Consider the following 19,425-nt stretch of genomic DNA (forward strand, 5'->3'; position numbering starts at 1 on the left):
GCTATGGACATTGTGTAATCAGTGACAAAATGACCGTAGTTAGAGTAAATGTTCGCTTTCGAAATCCCATACTTATTGAGAATTTAAATGTTTGGTTTACCGTAATCCGACATAAAAGTAAAAATAACATCCGTATCCATGTTTTGATATACGCTTACGAAGAAATGCAAGCATAACGAGATTTCTCGAACCTTTTCACAGCAGCGAAACGTGGCCATCGGAGATGCTTTGATTACAAACTGTCGACGTACAAGCGAGAAGATCTACCGATAATTAGTGACACGAAAGTCTTCTTTAATCATCAAATAATGTTTAGTCAGTGCTATTATTAGTTAATGCTATAATTATATATTAATGCTATAATTTTGATACAAATTAGCAAATGTGCGAAAGTAAGTCAAGTCATAGGCATAATACAACATTAAGTATAGTAACGTTGATGTAAGTATTCTCTTTATATACGTATTGGACAGCAAGAGGGTAGTTGTTCAGTTTCTGGGGAATTTCGAAGAGGTGCTGTAGTCGCTTGTGGAACTGCTCAGATGACCAGTAAATGTGTAAATGTGGATAGAAATTACGAGAACTTGTAGCGGTAAAATTCCATTCAAGTAAAAATAGATGGCACCCATTGAGGGCACCGATACTTCAAAAATGTTCGATCGTGCGTAAACTTGTTGCATAAGTCAAAACAGCAGTTTAATTATTATTATTGGTTGTTCTTCGTGTTTATTTTTTTTTTTGTAAAGTAACCAGCTCAGCAGCGCAGCTTGACAGTTCATACCAGCAAATGTCATTACAAGCATTTTGTGGTCACATGTATAGGCAAAATATATCTGAACCCAGTCTTAGGTTAGAGTTCGATTTGAAAAAAGAAACCTTTTCAGCCTTAAATTGAGCATCCTAGTCAAATCGGCTACCTATATTCATGCATATGCCCAGTGATTCATATACATATGGTCTCAAGCAATTCTGACCAGAATTATTCTGATTATCGGGGATATTTTTGCATAGAACTAAATTTACTTACGCCGTTTTTTGCTGTTACTGAGCTGATTAACTCAGCCGAACAAACCGTCAACCTTTCATTTGTTCTTTTCTACTCCCCAGTTCCCAAGCTTTTAGCAATTTAGCTTCCACTCAGGGAACCTTATTTGTTTAGCCCTTGACGCATTCGATTCATATTGTGATAGACGCATGATAATTGATTGAAGATACGGTACGTAAGGCTAGAAGACAGCCTTCCATTAAGATTCTTTAAAATGATTTTCTAGAATCATTTAGATCCAAGTCTTCCTATCTATCTAGCTTTAGTCATCGTCAATCCTTTCACCAAAGAAATGGTTTGAAGCTTAGTAGCAAGGCGATTAGTATAATGGCTTAACTCAGCGAGGCCAGCCAGTGAAAAAGATGTTCCGCTGCGGTAATGTCATAGGGTCTCATCTGTTGCAGCCGAGGCCTACCATTCTTCAAGTTTTGCGTTGATGACCTTGGATGTCATTCAAGTTTGCAGGAGCGTGTTGATGCTTGTAACAGAGTTGCTAAAAAGTTTTTGAACGGATGCGTTGTATAACGGACAGAACCATTCGCAACGATTGTAGAAAGCAGCAATGACGAGGAACAGTCTGGGATATTTGTTACCGGCGTTCACTCGGTTCACCGGCCGAAGAAAGATCGGGTAAAAGAACTGGCGGTTAGCTTTATAGCCAGGTGGTTGAGCCTTCAGAAGGAAGAGCGTAAATAAAAAGAAATCGTTGAAATTAAATAATAGACGCTGTACACTAGAATCTTCAAATTTTCTTCATGGAAGAACACCACCACATCAATCGTTCTAGTGCATTTCAGAATTATATGTATATTCAACTGCATACAGGATATATACATATATTCTGTGTACAATTTCATTAAATAGTCGTTTAAAAACTTTGTAAGCTAGTAAATGTCGGAAGGGTCCTCATTAGAAAGAGCTTTATATTGCAGAAGCGTATTGGATTTCGTTAGAAGATCGTTAAAAAGCCCCATCGACAATCAGATCGGTCGGAACAGTCTATAAATATATGCACATATGTCCACTCATATCTACTCTGACCTTTTTTGTGGGCCATATTAGTTGGACAGTCGCAGAGCCTGTAAACATCGTAAATAAGATACGTAGATAGACTTTGAACAAGCAGAGTTTCTGATAACTTCTAAAGCTGCTGGTAACTGTAGGCAGCCGTGGCCAGTCGTTTACTCGTTCGTATCAACGTTTTGCTTCTCCTGGTGACGTCGCTAGTATGCACTGGACTTTGCTGTGACCTTGTGACATCAAAATGGCCAAAATTACCATACATCTTACCTATTAATAGGCTAAAAAAGCATCATCTATCTTGTGCTTCAGCACCTTTGCTGACAGAGGTAGGTAAATGTCGATGATATATCGATGAATAGATGAGAACAGAGAGAGCACCAGCAGCACGTTACGCCCTTCGAAAGACTATCGCTGCGCACAATAGCCGATGATAGGTGCTACGTAATACCGTTAACGGGTGAAGAATTACGTAGGGGACATTGAGGCACCTCTTCGAAGTTACGCCAAGAGGTTGAACAAAGCGTTTAATTGCCCCAACGATGCCACGAGGATTTCTATGGTTTTTCAGTGCGTGTTAAATGTGTAAATGCATTTTTACTAACGCCGTTTACAATGTATTATCAAATATCTCATTAAGGCTGGCGCTCGTACGAAATCGTACACTGATACTTGATCTAAAAGCTCCGCTTCATCTGCCACAATAACAATCTTGAGTTCTGTATATTTGGCTTTCTGAGAGTGCCTATCGATAAGAGTTCGGTGATTTATATTCTTGATACGCGTTTAGGAGAGTTGTGATGAACTACAGAAAAATCGGTTTGACCTGACAACAACGCGAGCTAAATGCACGCTTGCCCATAATTAGTAGAGAAACAAGCGAGAAGCATAAACATGTCTAATGGTACGTTATAAGCATATTGCGAGATGCAAGATTTACTTTTGAAAACGATATGGACAAACCAATACACCCTAGGTGTATTCCATTGTTCGTGACTTTTTCTTATAGGAAAGCCTGGGCCCATCTAAGAGATGGTTGTATATGCGACAGTCGTTCAAAGATCTCCTGAGACAGTATTTGACTCTTTTCCTGAAATATTGTCCATTCAACCAACTCGTAGGGTTGTCTCATTTTATGGTTGAAAAGTGGTGTTATTCCTAATCAGAGAAATGTCGAAGTATTTAAACAACTCGAAATAAGATCCAAAATAAAGATGTCGTAATGTTAGCTATACTTTGAAGCAGAAATGTTGGCGCAGTTTGGTACGATAATGGATTCAGATGACAGACGCTCTAGAAAAGCGGAATTGATCTGTTTGAAAATGAAATAGATACTCATTTTTTTACTTGCTAGATCGTGGATTGTTTAAAGTGATCCAATGAATCACCTTAATGTTATAGATTGTGCTGATAAGTATGGAGCGTCTTATGTATGAGATCAATATATAGAGTGAGACGCGAAGTACCGCTATAGTGGACATTTTATAACCATATAATAACCAAGAAAAACATTTGCTGGTTCGTTAGATCACGTCGTCACACAGCACGATCCCCGCTTTCAAAAAAGCCTAACGAGCACAATACTTTAGCGCCAACAAGCGGCATCGCCCAGAAAGGAATGAAAAAATGTTGGACATGTTACATTGGTTCAGAATTTAGTCTTTACATGGAACCATAGCTGTGGAGCCAGTTCAGAGTAAGCTGTTACCTCAGACCAGAGAGAGAGAGAGAGAGATGGGGGGAGGGGGTAGCGAGGGCTGCGAGTGATTTTCAATGCCACCAACCGCTCCGCGAACAAAAGCCGTTGTGGTCAATTCTATTTTGCGTGTTTTGGTGCCTAGCTATCGTGCCAGTAAATCCTGGAGATGCGCATTTAAAGATTGAATAGCGCGCTAATATTCCCCAGCGCCGGATCCAGCGAAGGCGTTTCTGGTTCATTGTGTCTCACTTGCCCAGGAGCGAAATTTGCATTCGACTGATCAGCCTTAACGTTCACAGAAACTGAGAAAAGGGCATGTAAAACTGTCGACTCACTTTCCAGTAGTAAGGGCAGAAGGAATAGAGTCATATTAGACCATCAGCTATGCAACGGATGATCATCGGGGTTCCAAATAAAAATTTTCTCCATCCACTAGACAATGATTCAGTCGTCCGGACAAATATCACTCTTGACGGCAACAACGACAACAGCCATAAACTATCGTCGTACACAGATCTGCAACTATATCAAAGCAGTAACTGTTCAATCCTTTTGCCTGTCTGACACACAATGGACCTTGTCGATAAATCAACGTCAATCTAAAACAGCTGTCGTTAACAATCGCAACAAAGAAGAGGCCCATATGAAACGGAGCCAGTGATCAGGGACTTACTTTGCTCTGCAGCGCCTCGGACCGACGCCAGCGCCCTCACATTTATAAAAAGCAATTTTTCGCACTTCCTAGGCAACTTAGGCGCTACCTAACGGACGAGCAATAGAGACCAGCACATGGTGAGTAAACACCTCTACCTATAGTCGATTACTTCTCCACAAGAGACTACCTATCGTTTAACCATACAAATTGTGTTGCTTTATGATTAAAGCAAGCTCTGAACGGACTGATGTTTTGAAAAATAAAAGAATGAAGTAAAGTAAAAGACAGTGATGTTCCTGAAATTTAGGGTGGTGCCTATAGCAACAGAATAGCTCACAGTTTCGATAATTTATCGAACTCGAGCTAGTTCATCTTTCTACGGAAAAAATACGGCCGTAATTACTATTGCATATTTAGAATTGTGTTTATTAATTTCAAGGCTCATTTACATTGTTTCCATATATAGGGTAAACCGGTCTCCTCGTCCATTTGTTTTGTTCCTATAACATGCTCGTTACCTGTTGTCTGTAATTTAGATACACGGACGAATGTCGATCGACTATTTGTTCTATGTGTCAGTTATAATCAACACAAATCTGTTATCGTAACCACATTAGCTTTGCAGATTTAGCGCACACAAAACGAATTTATCAATCTATAAACATCTTCGAGAAGGCTGAACGTACGGACCTGCATAGGACAAGCACACGGCGGCTAGCAGATATATTATCGCCTATAGAACAAGCATATACCGACTGAGTAAAAATGTTTATTCGTGTGTGTACGTGCGCCGTATTTAACCGATTGCCATAGCCGTTAGCATTAATGTTTGTCTACCGACTCGGCTTGTGCTGACATGAGCCGATTCACTGATTTTACATAGTAGTGCTGATCTGTACGTTTTTCTGTTAAATTGGAACACTTTGCCTTGCCTTCGACGCCGCGTGTTTATACTCGCCCGTCAGCCGCACTGCCCCAGTACCTAGGCCAACCAGCTAAACTGTATCAGACTAACGCTTATTGCTGACGTACTGACGAGCCGCGGTAAGGCGCCAGATGAGGAGTCAGTCACGAGACTGGCGAGATTAAGGAAGTTTGCCAAGCATTGAGCAATGGCTTCGTCGCGACAGCGGTAACACGACAAAAAGTCCGTTGCATGACCTGTCATCTGAACAACAACCGTTCGAGCCTTCCTAAACACAGTAACATGATCACGAACACAGTGACGATCTGAATGAATAAGTAGAAAGATGCAATCGTAAGGAGCGTCGATGCCGACGTACGCTCGTCCATCCGATTAGTTTGTCTTTCTTTTAGCTCGAGTGTGTTTCCCGCTCGAGAGCTGCTTGCAAGCACTCGTATGTTGCTAATGGATGCATATGGCGGTCGACTTTCTCTCGAGATCGATGTATCTAGCGACCTGTGCACCGTTCAACTACATCATCCATAGCTTTTTCCGTCGATACTCTGCAGGTAGTTTCTGCGTCCGGACACATTTTTGCTATAAATATATAGAGCAAACATTGTCACCAGCTTGTTACTGACGGCTGGAGTTAGTCAGCAGCCGGACTAACGGATCAATAATTCCAAAAATTGATTATGGACTTTCTAAAGTTTTCTCATTTGGGAGTTAAAATAGGAGCGAGCATTACTCCCATTGCTTCGTAATTACTTTTCTAGTCAAATATTGAATTATACATTTATATTAGATATTTCGCTAATGTCTAGTGTCTAAAATGCTTTCTAACGAAGATCAAGAAGCAGTCAGGATTTTCTGAAGGCATCTTCTTGTTTCTGAACGCATTCCTAGTAGAAGATTGATGAGTTAGCTACCCGTTCAAAGAATCAAAATTCGATTAAAGTAAAACTCTCAAATCGAACATAGATTTATTATAGCGTGAATTTAATGCATCATGACGAATATGGCTGGGCATGACTTTTTTGAATCGGCGAAGTGAGCACAAAAGTGACATATGGGCAAATTTTTTGAAAATTCACGGCTACAAAATCAGTTGTTTGAAAAATGAAGATATTCATTTAGCGATTACAATGCGGCGTCCTGTGCCAAAAGAAGCCAGCAAATCGCTTTGACAATGCGTTATACTCTGGATCGGGTCTTCAGATGAAGAGGCGATCAATACGACGCAGTGTGTCTTCAACTATATATATATATATATATATATATATATAGGTATGCGATCGAAGCATGGCGCTCGTTTGTTCTTGGCATCGTTTACCGTTTGTGTTTAGCGTTCATTTACATGTCAGTTGATCTAAAAGATTGGTTTTTGTAGTCATGTTGCTGCTGGTTGCTGAAATTGATCTTGCAGTGATTCTCCCGGTCGTTGGTTTCCTTATCCCTCGACGAAGGGATACCGTGGTCCTCGTAAAGTTTAGCCAGGTTCGTTATAAATTGGTTGTATGAGAGTCGGTCCACGTTCTCCATAACTAGGCTGAGAAATAGAAAGTCACCGACTGACATATTCCGACAAAGCTCATGGATTCGCTTATTACCGGCGAATCCCGGACGGCTTAATGATTTGTAGCGAATGTCGTGCAAATTGAGGAGCACAGCGACACGGTATAGTACGCTAAGCAGGGTGATTAGCGTCAATCCGAAAAACCAAAACCACAGTAGCAGATACACCTTCTCATTAATGATGTTCACAGAGAGTAAACACATATGGTCCGTGATCTCAACGTCGCCGGAGGATCCAAACGTCCGGAAGGTGCATTTCGTTACTCGGGGAAACAGCTTAATCATGGGATCATAGCGAATTTCCTGCGACCACTCAGTAAACGATATCACTTGTAGCCCATATTTGAAGAACTCGCCGCCAAGGAAGCGATCCATCAGATAAGTTTGGCCAACGACATTAACCAAGTTGAGCATTTCACAGAGCACATACCCTAGTCCATATCGAAGATTTATTCCATTTTGCATGCAGTAAACAACGGGATAGAGCACTTTCGTCATTTTTTTCTGTTCTGAGAATGATCCTCGAATTTCGCGAACAATATTTTTCAGTCGACCACCCTCAGTGGTTTTCCACATGTAATGTGGGGTGTAGAATAGAACAGCCTGGAAGAGCAGGACAAAGCACACCCACTGATAGTACGCATGGTACACAACGTCGTCGTTCCTTGAATGGCTGACCCCTGGAAAGACAACCTGCGACCCAACCTGACCATGCCATTGGGATGGGATACTGAACGTCTTCTGGACCCAGCAGTACCGGTCAAGGAGCTCAGGCCGTACACTGTTGCGGGTGATGCAGTCGATGGGATCACCAAAAAATTGATATGACGTAACGAGAATCGAGCACCCAAGAAGCAGAAGCGAAGTAAAACGATAATGTAGACGAAACACTATGTTGTCGATAAGAACCTTATCCGGTTTAAAGCTGAGTAGACCCTTGGCAATGGTCAACAATTCCATGGTTTTCGAAAGTCCTGATTACAGAGCCAACAGAGATCAACTGAATAACAGTCTCTGATGCCCTAACTAATATGATGAAGCGTGGAAACGTGGCGAGGCATTTGCGGTTAGCGGCTATGGATTAGCCTGTTACCGAAGCCTGCACCAAGTGCCTACAAGTGGCCAACCGCGCGAAAATGGTAGAATTCGCGGATAAATTCGAATTGTGGTCGGATGATGCTCGCTAGCAGAGTTTCGAAATCAAGCAGTTACCACTAGTCTACTTGATTCGAGCGTTCTCTAAATGAATTTTGGTATTTCGTATTCGGTATCTCTACTTTGTACCTTTTCGACCTGCTCGTATTAGTAAATAGCGTTTAATTCGTAAAGGATTCGACAGTACCTGAATGAAATCATTGCTCTCTCTCATGAACCTCTAATTAGCTTAAGATATACCTGGTAGATATATCAATGGACACACTAAAGGCAAGCAATTTTTTCAAACCGAAACTAAATAATTCAAATCTAACAAATAAAAAAACATTTTAATAAATTGTTCTTCACTTATCATAAATTTCCCTGTAAATAGTTGACATTTTTATATAATATATATAATTGCTATAATTACATTTAAGCATTTTTCCCTTCGTACATATATGTATCGTAAGTTGCAGATCATAGACACGCTTACATAAAATGAAATCCACAACGCTACGAATCCACCATTACATCATGACTCGTGACCGCGGCATCTCCTCGTACTTGTTACTTGTGGAGTTTAATTCTACCGATAATTTACGATAACTCACCAGACCTCAGAAGGCGAAACCTTCTGAGAATTGCGGACGGGGTGACAGAGCGTAAATTTCTGACCAATTTTTTTTGTGTCGTACAAGCGTCATTTGCTATTCCGGTTATGTTGACCTAACTACCTATTCGTACGAATCCATCGGGGTCACACTTGTTCTAACTATTTGTAGATTATTTAATAGAAATTTGTACCCTTTACGAATCAGCTTAGGTGTCCACCTTTATCTTTCCCGTAGACACGATTGCCCCGTAGTTGTAAATCAAATTGTGTGTTTTATCCAGTGATTGTTGTTTGTTTTGTGGGCATTTTTAATTGCTTATTGACGTACCACTATACATTTTCACGGCTGCGAGAATCACTATCAACTTTTGCGGCTGCCAACATAAATATCATATCTAAACAGTCCTGCTACTTTACAATTGCAGAATCATAATGAATGCGGCTGTGTATATCGTAACGGCCATGCTGGCGTGCTGTTGCTCAGGTAAGCTCTAACATACACACATACATACATACATGCATACATACATAAGGTATCTAAGCAGAAAATTATGCAACTTTTCAGTATTTGTGAAAAGAGAATGTACCTTCGTGGATCCACAATTTCGGAATTGTTTTTTTTTTTTTGTATATTGTGTTTACAGACGAGTTTTTGTTGTGCAAAAAGTTAGCCTTATGATGATTAGCGAATTATAGCGTATAATAACAATGGTTATATGTTTTTGAAAAGTGATTTGATCTGCACCACAGTGCGCATTTGGGTAACTGCAAAATGCCCAGAGGTGGCAGGCTATAAATGTGCTATTTCTCTCCTTAACACTGTGATTTTGGGCTACTTAATTACTCACCGATCCGTTCAGCCGATACCGCCTCCGGAGACCACGCGTCCGACACTTCTCAGTTCGGAAAATGGAGGACATGTCTAGCAGATAAATTGCCCGCAAAAAAAAGGGAAGTGTTTGATGAATGTTTTATTAAGCCAGGCGGAACAGATATGAACAAATTTCGCCGAGGACTTAATTGTGTGTTAACCAGTGACGGACTACTGAAAAATCACAAGGTAACATATACCCGCGCGACACATAGTCAAGTACAATTGTTATACTTACGTATAGAGCTCTCGAGCTACAAATACGTAGATTAACAGCCGTTCCTTCATTAATCGGTATCTCGTACAATGAAGATACGTTTGCTAGAAAAAGCTAAATTCTAAATATTCTATACGTTTAGTCATGAATATTTTCAAATAAAGGCGTTATTTAGAAAAGGACATAAAATTTTAAACACTGCGTTCACACCTCACAACATGGCGGCGAACGTCGCTCACGTGACCTAGACCAATAACTAATTCGTCTAACGGTGAACGATAATCATGCTAGTTAGTCTTGTTTTTGTATTTGCTGTGTGCTTTTAAACGCTAAAGAAGAGCATACTATATGATACAAAGCTCTTAGTCTGTTAGGGAAATAAGCTGATAGTGTTTGGTTCACTCAGGAAGTCCTGGGTCAAAAGGAAGAGCATCTTACAGGACTCACGCTGTCATGTTCGTGTGCATTGAACCTCGCCTTAAAATCTTTGCGATAGCAAGGATCAGAATCACGTGTGATGTTATTGTCAATGACAAGAGTAATTCCTCGTGTGCAAACATGAAAAAAATTGTGTGAACCTTGTTCTTTAGTTAGAGTTTTTCGACTCACACCTTCTTCCGTCTCTGGTCCTCGATTGGATGTTAGCATATACTTAGCTTGCACTCGGCGTAAGTAAGCTCGATTTTTGCGTATGTTTATGTATTTAGGTCGATTTGAAGAAGATGTCAATGACCGCTGCTTCAGCAGGCTCGCCCGAACTTAAAAAAGCTTACGAGAATTGTCCCAAGGATGATAAGAATACCTCCGAGGATCGTAGTATAAAGTGTCTCATCGATCACCTCGAAGTCGATTGTAAGTTGGCGTCAAAGTAAGCAGAAGCAATTGAAATTATGCTGCAAAATTATCTGCTGGAATAAGGGTGGTTCCAGCGACAATGTTTGGTCGATAAGAATATAAAACAACTCATGTACCGGTGCTTCAGTTGAGCTATATTCTGTGTGATCGGACGTTTTGGGTTTACACGTCAGGCCATAAAACATTTAACAAAAGTCAATAAATTCGTGGATATTAAATGTTAGAACAAACGATAAATGTCTACTCAATTATGTGATCTACCGGAAATCGCGGAGGATATTTTCTTAGCTGGAATGGAGATCTCATGGTACTGAATCGAATGCTCATCAGCGTGGTCCTAGTGGCTTAAATTTGGTGCAAATGTTGACGGGTGGGAATATGGTGATTATCCACCAAGAATAAGGTCCTCTCAATGTTACGAAGCTACAGAAGAACAATATTGCATTTTTACTCCTTGCATTAGCAATATTAACACAGAACTGACTGCCAGCCAAAGCCCCTATTCAAAATCTCCCGAGGGAATGTTAAATGTGGGACGGTTATTTTCAATAACAGAAGCAACTGACAGACGACAAACCCCTATGGTAGCACATCTTCGTAGATAATCGACTTCTAAATAAAATTACATTAATATTTATATTATTAGTTATTTTTTACCTTCAGATAATGCGGAATAGATAGAGAATCAATATCGTAATATTAATTGAATACCAAAAATAAAGAAAATTGTTTGATGGCATCCAAGCAGGGTTGCGTAAACCTCATAAAGGTAAGTTTAAAGATTAAGCCTGATTCGGATTAAGGCCATCGATTGGCCTATAGAAGCTCTAGTGTTCGCTGTTTATTTAGCAGAGTAATGTATTCACTGGAAGCGACCACCAAACGTTAAATCCAAAACCGCAGAACGGCCCTAAAGAGCGATAGTTTCCACAAGGATTTTCCAACGAGTTTAGTCGTGGCTTTTCCGCAACAGCTAAGGAAATTCTAAATTCAATTTCTCCACCTGAATTATATTTAGGCGGTATGCTCATTTAGGTAGAACGTAACGTTTGCTACGAGACGCGTCGGCCGCCAATAGGCAGAGACGCCCTGTCGTAGTTTGAAGCCTAATTCAGTGAAGGGCCAGAACTCGCGAGCAAACTCGCGTTTTACGAAACGGTGAGTCCTTTTTATGAATGAGCATTCTATTGTATTTGAACTGATATTGTGTATATAATAAAATGTTCGGCAGTTTTCAAGATCTTCGTCCCATCTCCAGTCAAGTTCAGACAGCTCAGTGATCTGAACTGACGTCTGCGCATTTGCACAAGTATCAACTCAATAATTATAGTGAAAATACTTTTAATCGAGGGAAACAAACATATATTATTTATCATCCTCCGAATCCGTTGTTCGAAAGAAGAAATTACTGACTAGCTCTGTTCTATCTGTCGTAGATGACAATGCGTTTTAGCTGCGTCTTTATTTAGCATGTTCAATGTTAAAAGATGGCGAATTTTTTATATAAGGTCATGAAAAAATGTCCTATACAATGAAAAATTAACCTGCTTGTATTGGTCGCTATCGCTATTCGAGAAATTCTGCTGCGTTAAAAATGACAGTTATGCCCCAGTTACTTTTAAAGAAAAATATACATTTGAACTTTTTAGCGTGCAGCAATATTCCTACGTCAGCAACACGGTTACGTCGCGCGGGCACAATATAAAATTATTGCATATATAAAAATCACTGCATAAAAAACTCGGAGCGTTCGAGAGCTAGACATGAGAACTCACTGTTGCATATTCTAGTAACCATAACGCAAATGGATAGATCTACTTCAGACGTTACTATGAGGTTTAGATCCGAAATTAATTCGAGAGCAGACATCGCTGTTTCAGTTTGGTTCAGTGTATACATCGGCATGCTTCATTTAGATGTCACCATCTTCTAACTCTGTACCGCGATTTCGACGTCGTTTCAGCCTGACCATTTGGACATGTTATTCGTTGGAGTTCGCAGAAGATGCACGTTATATTCATTTAGAACGGACGGATACTTGTTCAAGTTATTTATTTGTGGACCACAATGGTAACGTGGATTTAACAAAATACAGTTTTCCTTGGGAGCCCCGGACGAGCCGATGGCCAGGCTTACTCAGAGCGGAACATACTTCCGACTTCTTTCCGCTTCGATTTCCCCTTTAAACTAGTTGTCATTCGTCGTCGTCGTCGTCCCACAGCTTTGAAAAATTTAGAATGCAATAATGGATTGAACCTGTCTAAGGCGCGTCAGAAACCGAAATATATACAAGTAAAATGGTTCTTCGATTCTGTTCAGTCACTCCAATGTGTGCCATGGTTATATTAGGTTACAGTGGACCTAAGTTCGTTTCGAGTCTTAGGCGCGGTATCGCCGTTAAGCTTTTCAGCAGACGGCTGGCTCCCAGCAAAAGATGAAACATATCTGTACCCGGGTTTGACCATAACGTGTCCACACATTAACAGGCAAATACGTAACCCATTAGGCTACCACGGAGACGAGTCACAGTGGACCGGTTTGTGCGAACTCACATTGTTTGGTAAAAGACATTCAATGATTCTCATAAGCATCTTTATAAGCAAGCTCTGGATTTTCGAACTACCTGTCTATCGTTGCTTCGTCCTCTTTGCAGATATGAACATGTCTGTAGACACCTTAACTTCGGCCGAAACAAGGGCGTACTGATCGTACGCTCGAGAAACTGCCTCGATACATGATCGGACATGAGGCCGGTTTATAAATTCGTCAGCGCTAAAGACACATCTTGGGCATAGAAGACGCACCGAGGGTTCTGCTTCACCTTTTGGGAGAAACTCCAGGGTCAAAAAGGAAAGCGCTCGAAACACTCGACTGTCTTTTTCCTAGTGTCAACGACGAGTTTTCCGTTAGCAAATAAAGCAAAAAGATTCTCCCTGTTCTTAATACGTTTATTTTCCAATTGAAGGAAAGACTTCGCACTCCTCAACGAGGCTTATGTTCTCTCACAGTATCCAGTCTTGTAAAAGAGCTACGAAGTTTCGGTCCAGCCGCTGATCGGCTGAATGCGCAGTAAAGCCGACCCCAAGAGTTCGGATATATGTTCCGAGGGTCGCGAAATCTTTGTCTAGTTAGGATATCGAATCGTACATCTGTATTCAGAACAAAGTATAGCGGGTATGAACATCAGCGCAAGACCAAAGTGAACGGATAGCTTCCGAATCGCCGCAGCCAAGGTTGGAATAGGCCTCGTTCTTAAAGACTAATTCTATCGTGCTTTGTACGTAAAATCTAACCGCTAATGTGGTCAGAGGAAGCCAATGCTGACATCATCCCCAAATTTGACCAAGCCCAGGACTGGTGTTAGCTCAAACCCGAGTGACGATGAGCGTGTTAGCTTACCAGACCCTGTGACGAACCGATATAGCCCACAACTAATGCTGAAATAAGTCACGATCTTGTGCATTGTCGCTCGTTTGAAGAGGTGGATATAGTTACATTGAAACTGGAGCAGTTTGAAGTTACTGACAACAACGGTTAGTTAGTCGCTTACGAATAGTGTTCCAATGACTTGCCTTTTTTATATGCTGCCACTGGCAGGATCTGTGATCAACTTCAAATTTGTAAAGAAAAAAAGCATTTGTGCTAAGCCAGAGTTATTTCGAGCTGCTGTTTCGAGTTTTATTAAACTTACGTTTATAACTAATGTGTTGGAAATGAAAGCTGAAAGTATTTTCTTGCAAGATTTTGTGATAAGTTAGAGCTATGTAGACTGTCGCTTGTCAGTTAACGTAGTTCTAACCTTGCCAAACCGTTGACCTGATAATCTAATTAACGTAGTTGGGTCGTAAAGTAGTAGATTAGAGTCGCCGTCATTGCCGCTATGAAACAGAGTCGCCGTTGCATGTAAGCGAGGCTGAGGCGAACTCATGACAGAGATGAAGGCAGCGTTAGATAAAGCGACGGGTTTCCTGCACGTTTCCCAGGAGATATGTGTGGTCTGCCGTTAGAGGAGTGCCATATCATCACATTTGGTACGATTTAAATTAATCGTATAATGCACTCGTTATTGCTCAGTGGTAACCAGTTTGCCTAGTGAAGTTAGGCAATCGTTTTGTGCTGGAAACTAGCCATATGAAACAATATGACATAAACCTCGAAATATTTCAGTAATTTATCATAATATAAATTAAATAAAAAGTTTCCTTCTAGTTAAAAATTTAACTAAAAGGCAACTGGGAAGGATCAATTAGAAACAAAATTTACTGTAAAGACTTATTCTATGATGTTTTCTGCTGTTGAGTATTACAGCAAACATAGATCAGTACGGAATTAGTAGATAGTATTAGGACCTCTATTACCCAATTTGGGAATTGTACCACATGTCGTATACATACGATATGTGGTACAATTGAGTAGACAGCTGAGTAAAAAAACGGCTTTTGACTTCACTTCATATAAATGAGAAGATCGTTGAGCGACGGCACATAATATGTCGGGGGTTTTTCGGGGTTGATATCGGTACGTTTATGCGTGCCGGTCTCCACTAGAAGCGTACGAAAACCTTGTCGGCGACCCAGCTCAATATCGGTGTTCAGCCGATCGCCTATAAAAAGTGCATTATCTGGCGTCAGATCTGGATGATCGTGACGAAGCAGATCAACCAAGGTCGAATGGGGCTTCCCAATAACAACTGGAGGACGTCCGGCAGCCACCTGGACACAAGACACGAGGCAACCCGTTCCTGGAATTACAATGTCTGTGAACACATAAGCACAGCAAATGTCCATGTAAATCGCATGATGCTGAATCGCTGACCGTTATATATGCATATTTACGTACCGGTATGTTGGTCCTATCATTACTTGTGTAACGTGCAGTTCTAATAGTTAAAAGCCTTCTTCTTCGCTACTGGAGAGGAAGGAGCACGGCTGTCAGCCAAATTCAACTCTACAAGTCAACTGAATCTTTAGAACTTCCCCTTTTTGGCTATATACGTTATCGAATACCTTTTTTCAGCCCTTAATTTGCATTCTCTTCTGTGCAACAACGTTGGAGCTGAATTAGATTAAAAAATTTCCATCACACATAACAAAACAACAGACAACGAGATTGCTGACAAGTATTAGAAGTACCATAAAATATCTCCTGAAATGAGCCAAGTAGAAGAGTTCGCAAAGAACTTTATTTTCATTATGTGCTTGTTAAACGCCCTTACATTGACATCTGACAGTTTCTGTATGCAGTTTTTTGACCGAATAACTTATCTTTTGTGTCGATTTTGAGCACAGGTTCCTTTGAAAGTTGACGTTTAATAAAGTTCACATTGAAATTTGTTCATTATAGGCCACACTAATTTTTTTGAGTAAGAACTTTCAACGATTTCGCATCTAAACCGCTGCAAATTTAGGCATTGCTTATACTAAACAATGATTCACTTGCGATATACGTCTTATTCCATAAATAGTGTGTGAATTAGTCGAACAATAGAAAATAAGGCGGCAAGGTTATATACTCTGAGAAAACTCACAAATTAAAATGTATCTGATGGCTAAACCAGCCTCGGCTTTCTTTTCCTTTAAGAGCAATGAAAAAGGCGCTTTATTTGATTGATGACATTACCAAGCAACGTCTACTGACAAGCAATAATACCTGTGCTATATGTTTGCCACTGCTTATTAAATACGTGTCAATGATGGCAATTACCATTTAGTAAGCTTTTCCGTAATGTTACCTTTTCGATCTGTAGGAAGCGACTGATCCTCATTAGTGGCTACAAATAGGCACTGCGGATTAAGAAGATACGAGGCAGCCCGGCACACCTTCGGTATAGAAAAATTGGCATCGTAACCTACAACAACGGCATCCACCGGATTTCCCAACTGCATGTTTTTGAGTGAACTCCATAGTCCGTCCGAGCTTTCCGGTCCGAGTTCGTTACAGATGATACCTTGCATCATAATCTCCTTCCGGAGTGCGCTACTTCCTATGAGATATATCGATTTAACACCTTTACTTTTAAGGTAAGCGCCGGTCGCGTACGACGTGCAGTACACATCGTCCACTTCAGCGTCAAAATTTAGCTTTCGACAGTGGTTGACACCATCTTGTCGAGTTTTCGTACTGTTGTTAGTTACATAGCAGATCTTTTTGCCGAGCTCACGTAGCATTGCTAGGCATTCCCTTGCTCCCTCGATCGCTCGATCACCGTTCCAGAGAACTCCGTCACAGTCCGACAAAACATACTTCACCTTCGGGAGAATCTCAAGCCATTCGTTCTGCGTCAATAGCTTGGCCATTGCGAACGGGTGGGTCGCCAGTCAGCTGGCATGCGGGGGCCAAAGATGTACGGATGAATGGAAATATAACAAAGGAAAACTACTACGACAAATGGCTAATGGACTATGCTTGACTCGACATGAAAGATTAAACAATGCTACCAGCAGCAGCCATCTACACTGATTAGTTTTTGCCCCAATCGAATCCGCCGGTCTCACCTGCATGTATGGTAGTTAGTTCGATCAACAGCTTAACAGCGTGATCATAACAATTAGAATACTGGCAAGGGCAAGCGATGCACAACGCCCTCCGTGACAACCGGCAGAAACACCTAAAGGGAGAGAGCATTTTCGTAGGCGAGTTTCGCGAGAAACCGCTAGGCGGCGTCACCGACGGTGTATATTATAGCATTGAATGGTGTGTAATATACAAACATCGATATGTAAGATAAACCTGACTTGCTTTTGATGGTATTTAGATACGATGATAATAGAGTCGAAAAGAGCAAAGATTAGGAAAGGAACCGAATCCAATGTAGGTAACTCTCTTAAAAATTAGGCACACAGGATTAGAGGACAATGATATAAGTAAACATGTAAACATTTCTGGGCTATTTGTCAGACAAAGAGATTATTGAATGCTATGGTGGTCATTGTGGTAATATTCAACCGAACGAAGCGTTTAGATAGTAGAATGTCAAATTCCGGTGTTTACTTTGATGTCATACCAGCTACACTTAAATACAGTTAAATACGAATTAATAAAATAAGATAAAATATTTCTTTCGATAACGAAATTTAGCCGAGTAGAGTAATTTCGAGTCGAATTCAGGATATAGGGAACTTTTCATTGTAGAAAGAGTATCGATGTTTCGTTCTCCACCAGCTATAAGCGTTCTTTTACATTAGTTCGTATTTGTGAGCCATATCCGAAAGTTTTTACTGACAGCCGAAAATGTTAAGGCTTGTTTTTAGAAATGACAAGCATAACTGGCAATTACGTAAACTCAGTTACAATTGTAACTTCACAAATTGTGCGTGTTTGCAAAGGGCAAGTTCGAAACGCAAAGCATGAACTTCACGGCTTAGTTAATCGAAAATACACTTGACGATAACTATCTGGATAATTGTGCATATATGACGCGGTGGATACATAGATCGCTCTCAGGAGCAAACATGAAAAATCTCTTAAGGCTACGATTTTTTAGGGATATAATTGCAGCGTGTTCGAAGTTACCTTTTCGTGCATCAGTGAATATCCTATTACTTCATATAACTACTACGAATAGGTGTTAAACAACAAACAATATTTTTTGCCACTTCATTTATTGGCCACTATGTATGTCCTAAAAATCCTATGCAGACCTATGCAGAAATCTGGTAAAATCTTCAAATTTACCAAGATTTCCAGATATATCGAAAATTTAGTCGAAAGTTGTAACAACCAAGAAAGTAAGATAATAAAAAACGTTCATTAGCAATTTTGAAGTAAAGGTACCAAGCGTATTGACTGTATTTACATTGGGCATAAGAAGAGCTATCGTAAGAAGAGCCGAAGTGGAAGTTTTATGGTGGACACACGAAGTAGCATATACCATGAACCAATAATACCACAAAAAACGGATTTAACCCAGTAAGTATTACGTTTTGCTTGCAAGTAAGTTAGTGCTTATCACTGCGAGCGTGTATCTAAGTTGAAGATTGCTTGACCAAATAACTTTGCGCGTTAAATAGTAGGAAAACTATTCAGTGAATTCATTCGTTTGTTACATCAGATATAAACGAGCCGCAGTGTTTGCTTCATAAGTGTTTCCGTAAACGTATATACTTTTAATCCTGGAATATCTTTTATTCGGTGTCCAAGTCACATTTTTCTCGGGGGTATAAGAGCCGCAATCATTAATGTATCGACTAAGTTTCAACTAGATTCTACAAAAATATCAGCAGTCCAAGAAAACCCACCCTATTTTATAATTGTTTATCCGATGGGTACTTACGCAGAAATTTCTAATAAAACGTAAGTAAAACTAGGCATTTCTAAAATATGAACCAATTAAAGCTTTTGTAGAACTTTAGTTAATGAAGTACGTAACTAACGGAAGTTCCCTTATGAAGAGAAAGCGTTTAGCCGCCCATTATAAGCCATTTCCACAGCGTCGTCATCAAACCGCTAAAAAGCGCATCATCTCTCCTATTTACTGTTACTAGAGTGAGGTTATCTAAAGGTCTACTTTATAATGCAAAGTAGATTGACCCTACTAACGCCATATCGAAAGTCACCTTTACTGAGACAATTTCAGGACAACGGTAACTTCCTGAAACTGAAAGGTAGTACGCCAATAGGATATCTTTTTTTTTTTTTTTTTTGTTTGATGACGCTAGCTCTTTATTGTTTCGAAAAACAATTAACCAATAGCGTTTTCATGTTTTTTTAGTCATATACTATGTCACTGTAACTATTGGTGCTGGAAGTGAATCTCTCTGCTTCACCAGTGCATGGCGCACCCAAGCCTCTAGTTTCTAATAAAATTTCAAACCGTATATGAACATTTTATAAAC

At 40.2% G+C, this 19,425-nt stretch overlaps 4 protein-coding genes and 1 long non-coding RNA gene across 7 annotated transcripts in view; 1 reads left to right on the forward strand and 4 right to left on the reverse strand.

Annotated features, from left to right (window-relative positions):
- Positions 1-19,425, reverse strand: part of LOC111246944 (uncharacterized) — an 85,179-nt gene that overhangs the window by 60,780 nt on the left and 4,974 nt on the right. The window lies entirely within an intron of this gene.
- Positions 696-4,239, reverse strand: LOC147758729 (uncharacterized). Its single transcript, XR_015319268.1, has 3 exons — positions 4,100-4,239; positions 2,087-2,124; positions 696-1,717 (listed from the first exon to the last, which is right to left on the reverse strand). It is a non-coding gene; the product is annotated as an uncharacterized LOC147758729 (long non-coding RNA).
- LOC111247029 (uncharacterized) lies at positions 3,852-10,828 on the forward strand. Its single transcript, XM_022797558.2, has 4 exons — positions 3,852-4,556; positions 9,074-9,132; positions 9,509-9,708; positions 10,444-10,828. The coding sequence occupies exons 2-4, from the start codon at positions 9,081-9,083 to the stop codon at positions 10,606-10,608; spliced, it is 417 nt and encodes a 138-aa protein (XP_022653293.1). The 5' UTR covers positions 3,852-4,556; positions 9,074-9,080; the 3' UTR covers positions 10,609-10,828.
- Positions 6,677-7,858, reverse strand: LOC111246967 (innexin inx2-like). Its single transcript, XM_022797431.2, has one exon. It carries the CDS (start codon positions 7,856-7,858, stop codon positions 6,677-6,679), a length of 1,182 nt encoding a protein of 393 aa, XP_022653166.1.
- LOC111247017 (phosphoglycolate phosphatase-like) lies at positions 14,228-17,128 on the reverse strand. Its single transcript, XM_022797538.2, has 2 exons — positions 16,323-17,128; positions 14,228-15,347 (listed from the first exon to the last, which is right to left on the reverse strand). Exons 1-2 carry the CDS (start codon positions 16,885-16,887, stop codon positions 15,037-15,039), a joined length of 876 nt encoding a protein of 291 aa, XP_022653273.1. The 5' UTR covers positions 16,888-17,128; the 3' UTR covers positions 14,228-15,036.

Source organism: Varroa destructor, unplaced genomic scaffold, assembly GCF_002443255.2.
Source record: "Varroa destructor unplaced genomic scaffold, Vdes_3.0 BEIS01000001.1, whole genome shotgun sequence".
Taxonomy (NCBI): Eukaryota; Metazoa; Arthropoda; class Arachnida; order Mesostigmata; family Varroidae; genus Varroa; species Varroa destructor.

Coding starts and splice junctions, on each gene's coding strand:
- LOC111246967 (XM_022797431.2), bottom strand. CDS start 7,858: ATGGAATTGTTGACCATTGCCAAGGGTCTACTCAGCTTTAAACCGGAT.
- LOC111247029 (XM_022797558.2), top strand. CDS start 9,081: ATGAATGCGGCTGTGTATATCGTAACGGCCATGCTGGCGTGCTGTTGC. Junction 9,133..9,508: donor GCTGGCGTGCTGTTGCTCAG/GTAAGCTCTAAC, acceptor CGATCCGTTCAG/CCGATACCGCCTCCGGAGAC. Junction 9,709..10,443: donor GACTACTGAAAAATCACAAG/GTAACATATACC, acceptor TTATGTATTTAG/GTCGATTTGAAGAAGATGTC.
- LOC111247017 (XM_022797538.2), bottom strand. CDS start 16,887: ATGGCCAAGCTATTGACGCAGAACGAATGGCTTGAGATTCTCCCGAAG. Junction 15,348..16,322: donor GCTTCCTACAGATCGAAAAG/GTAACATTACGG, acceptor ATGTGTTCACAG/ACATTGTAATTCCAGGAACG.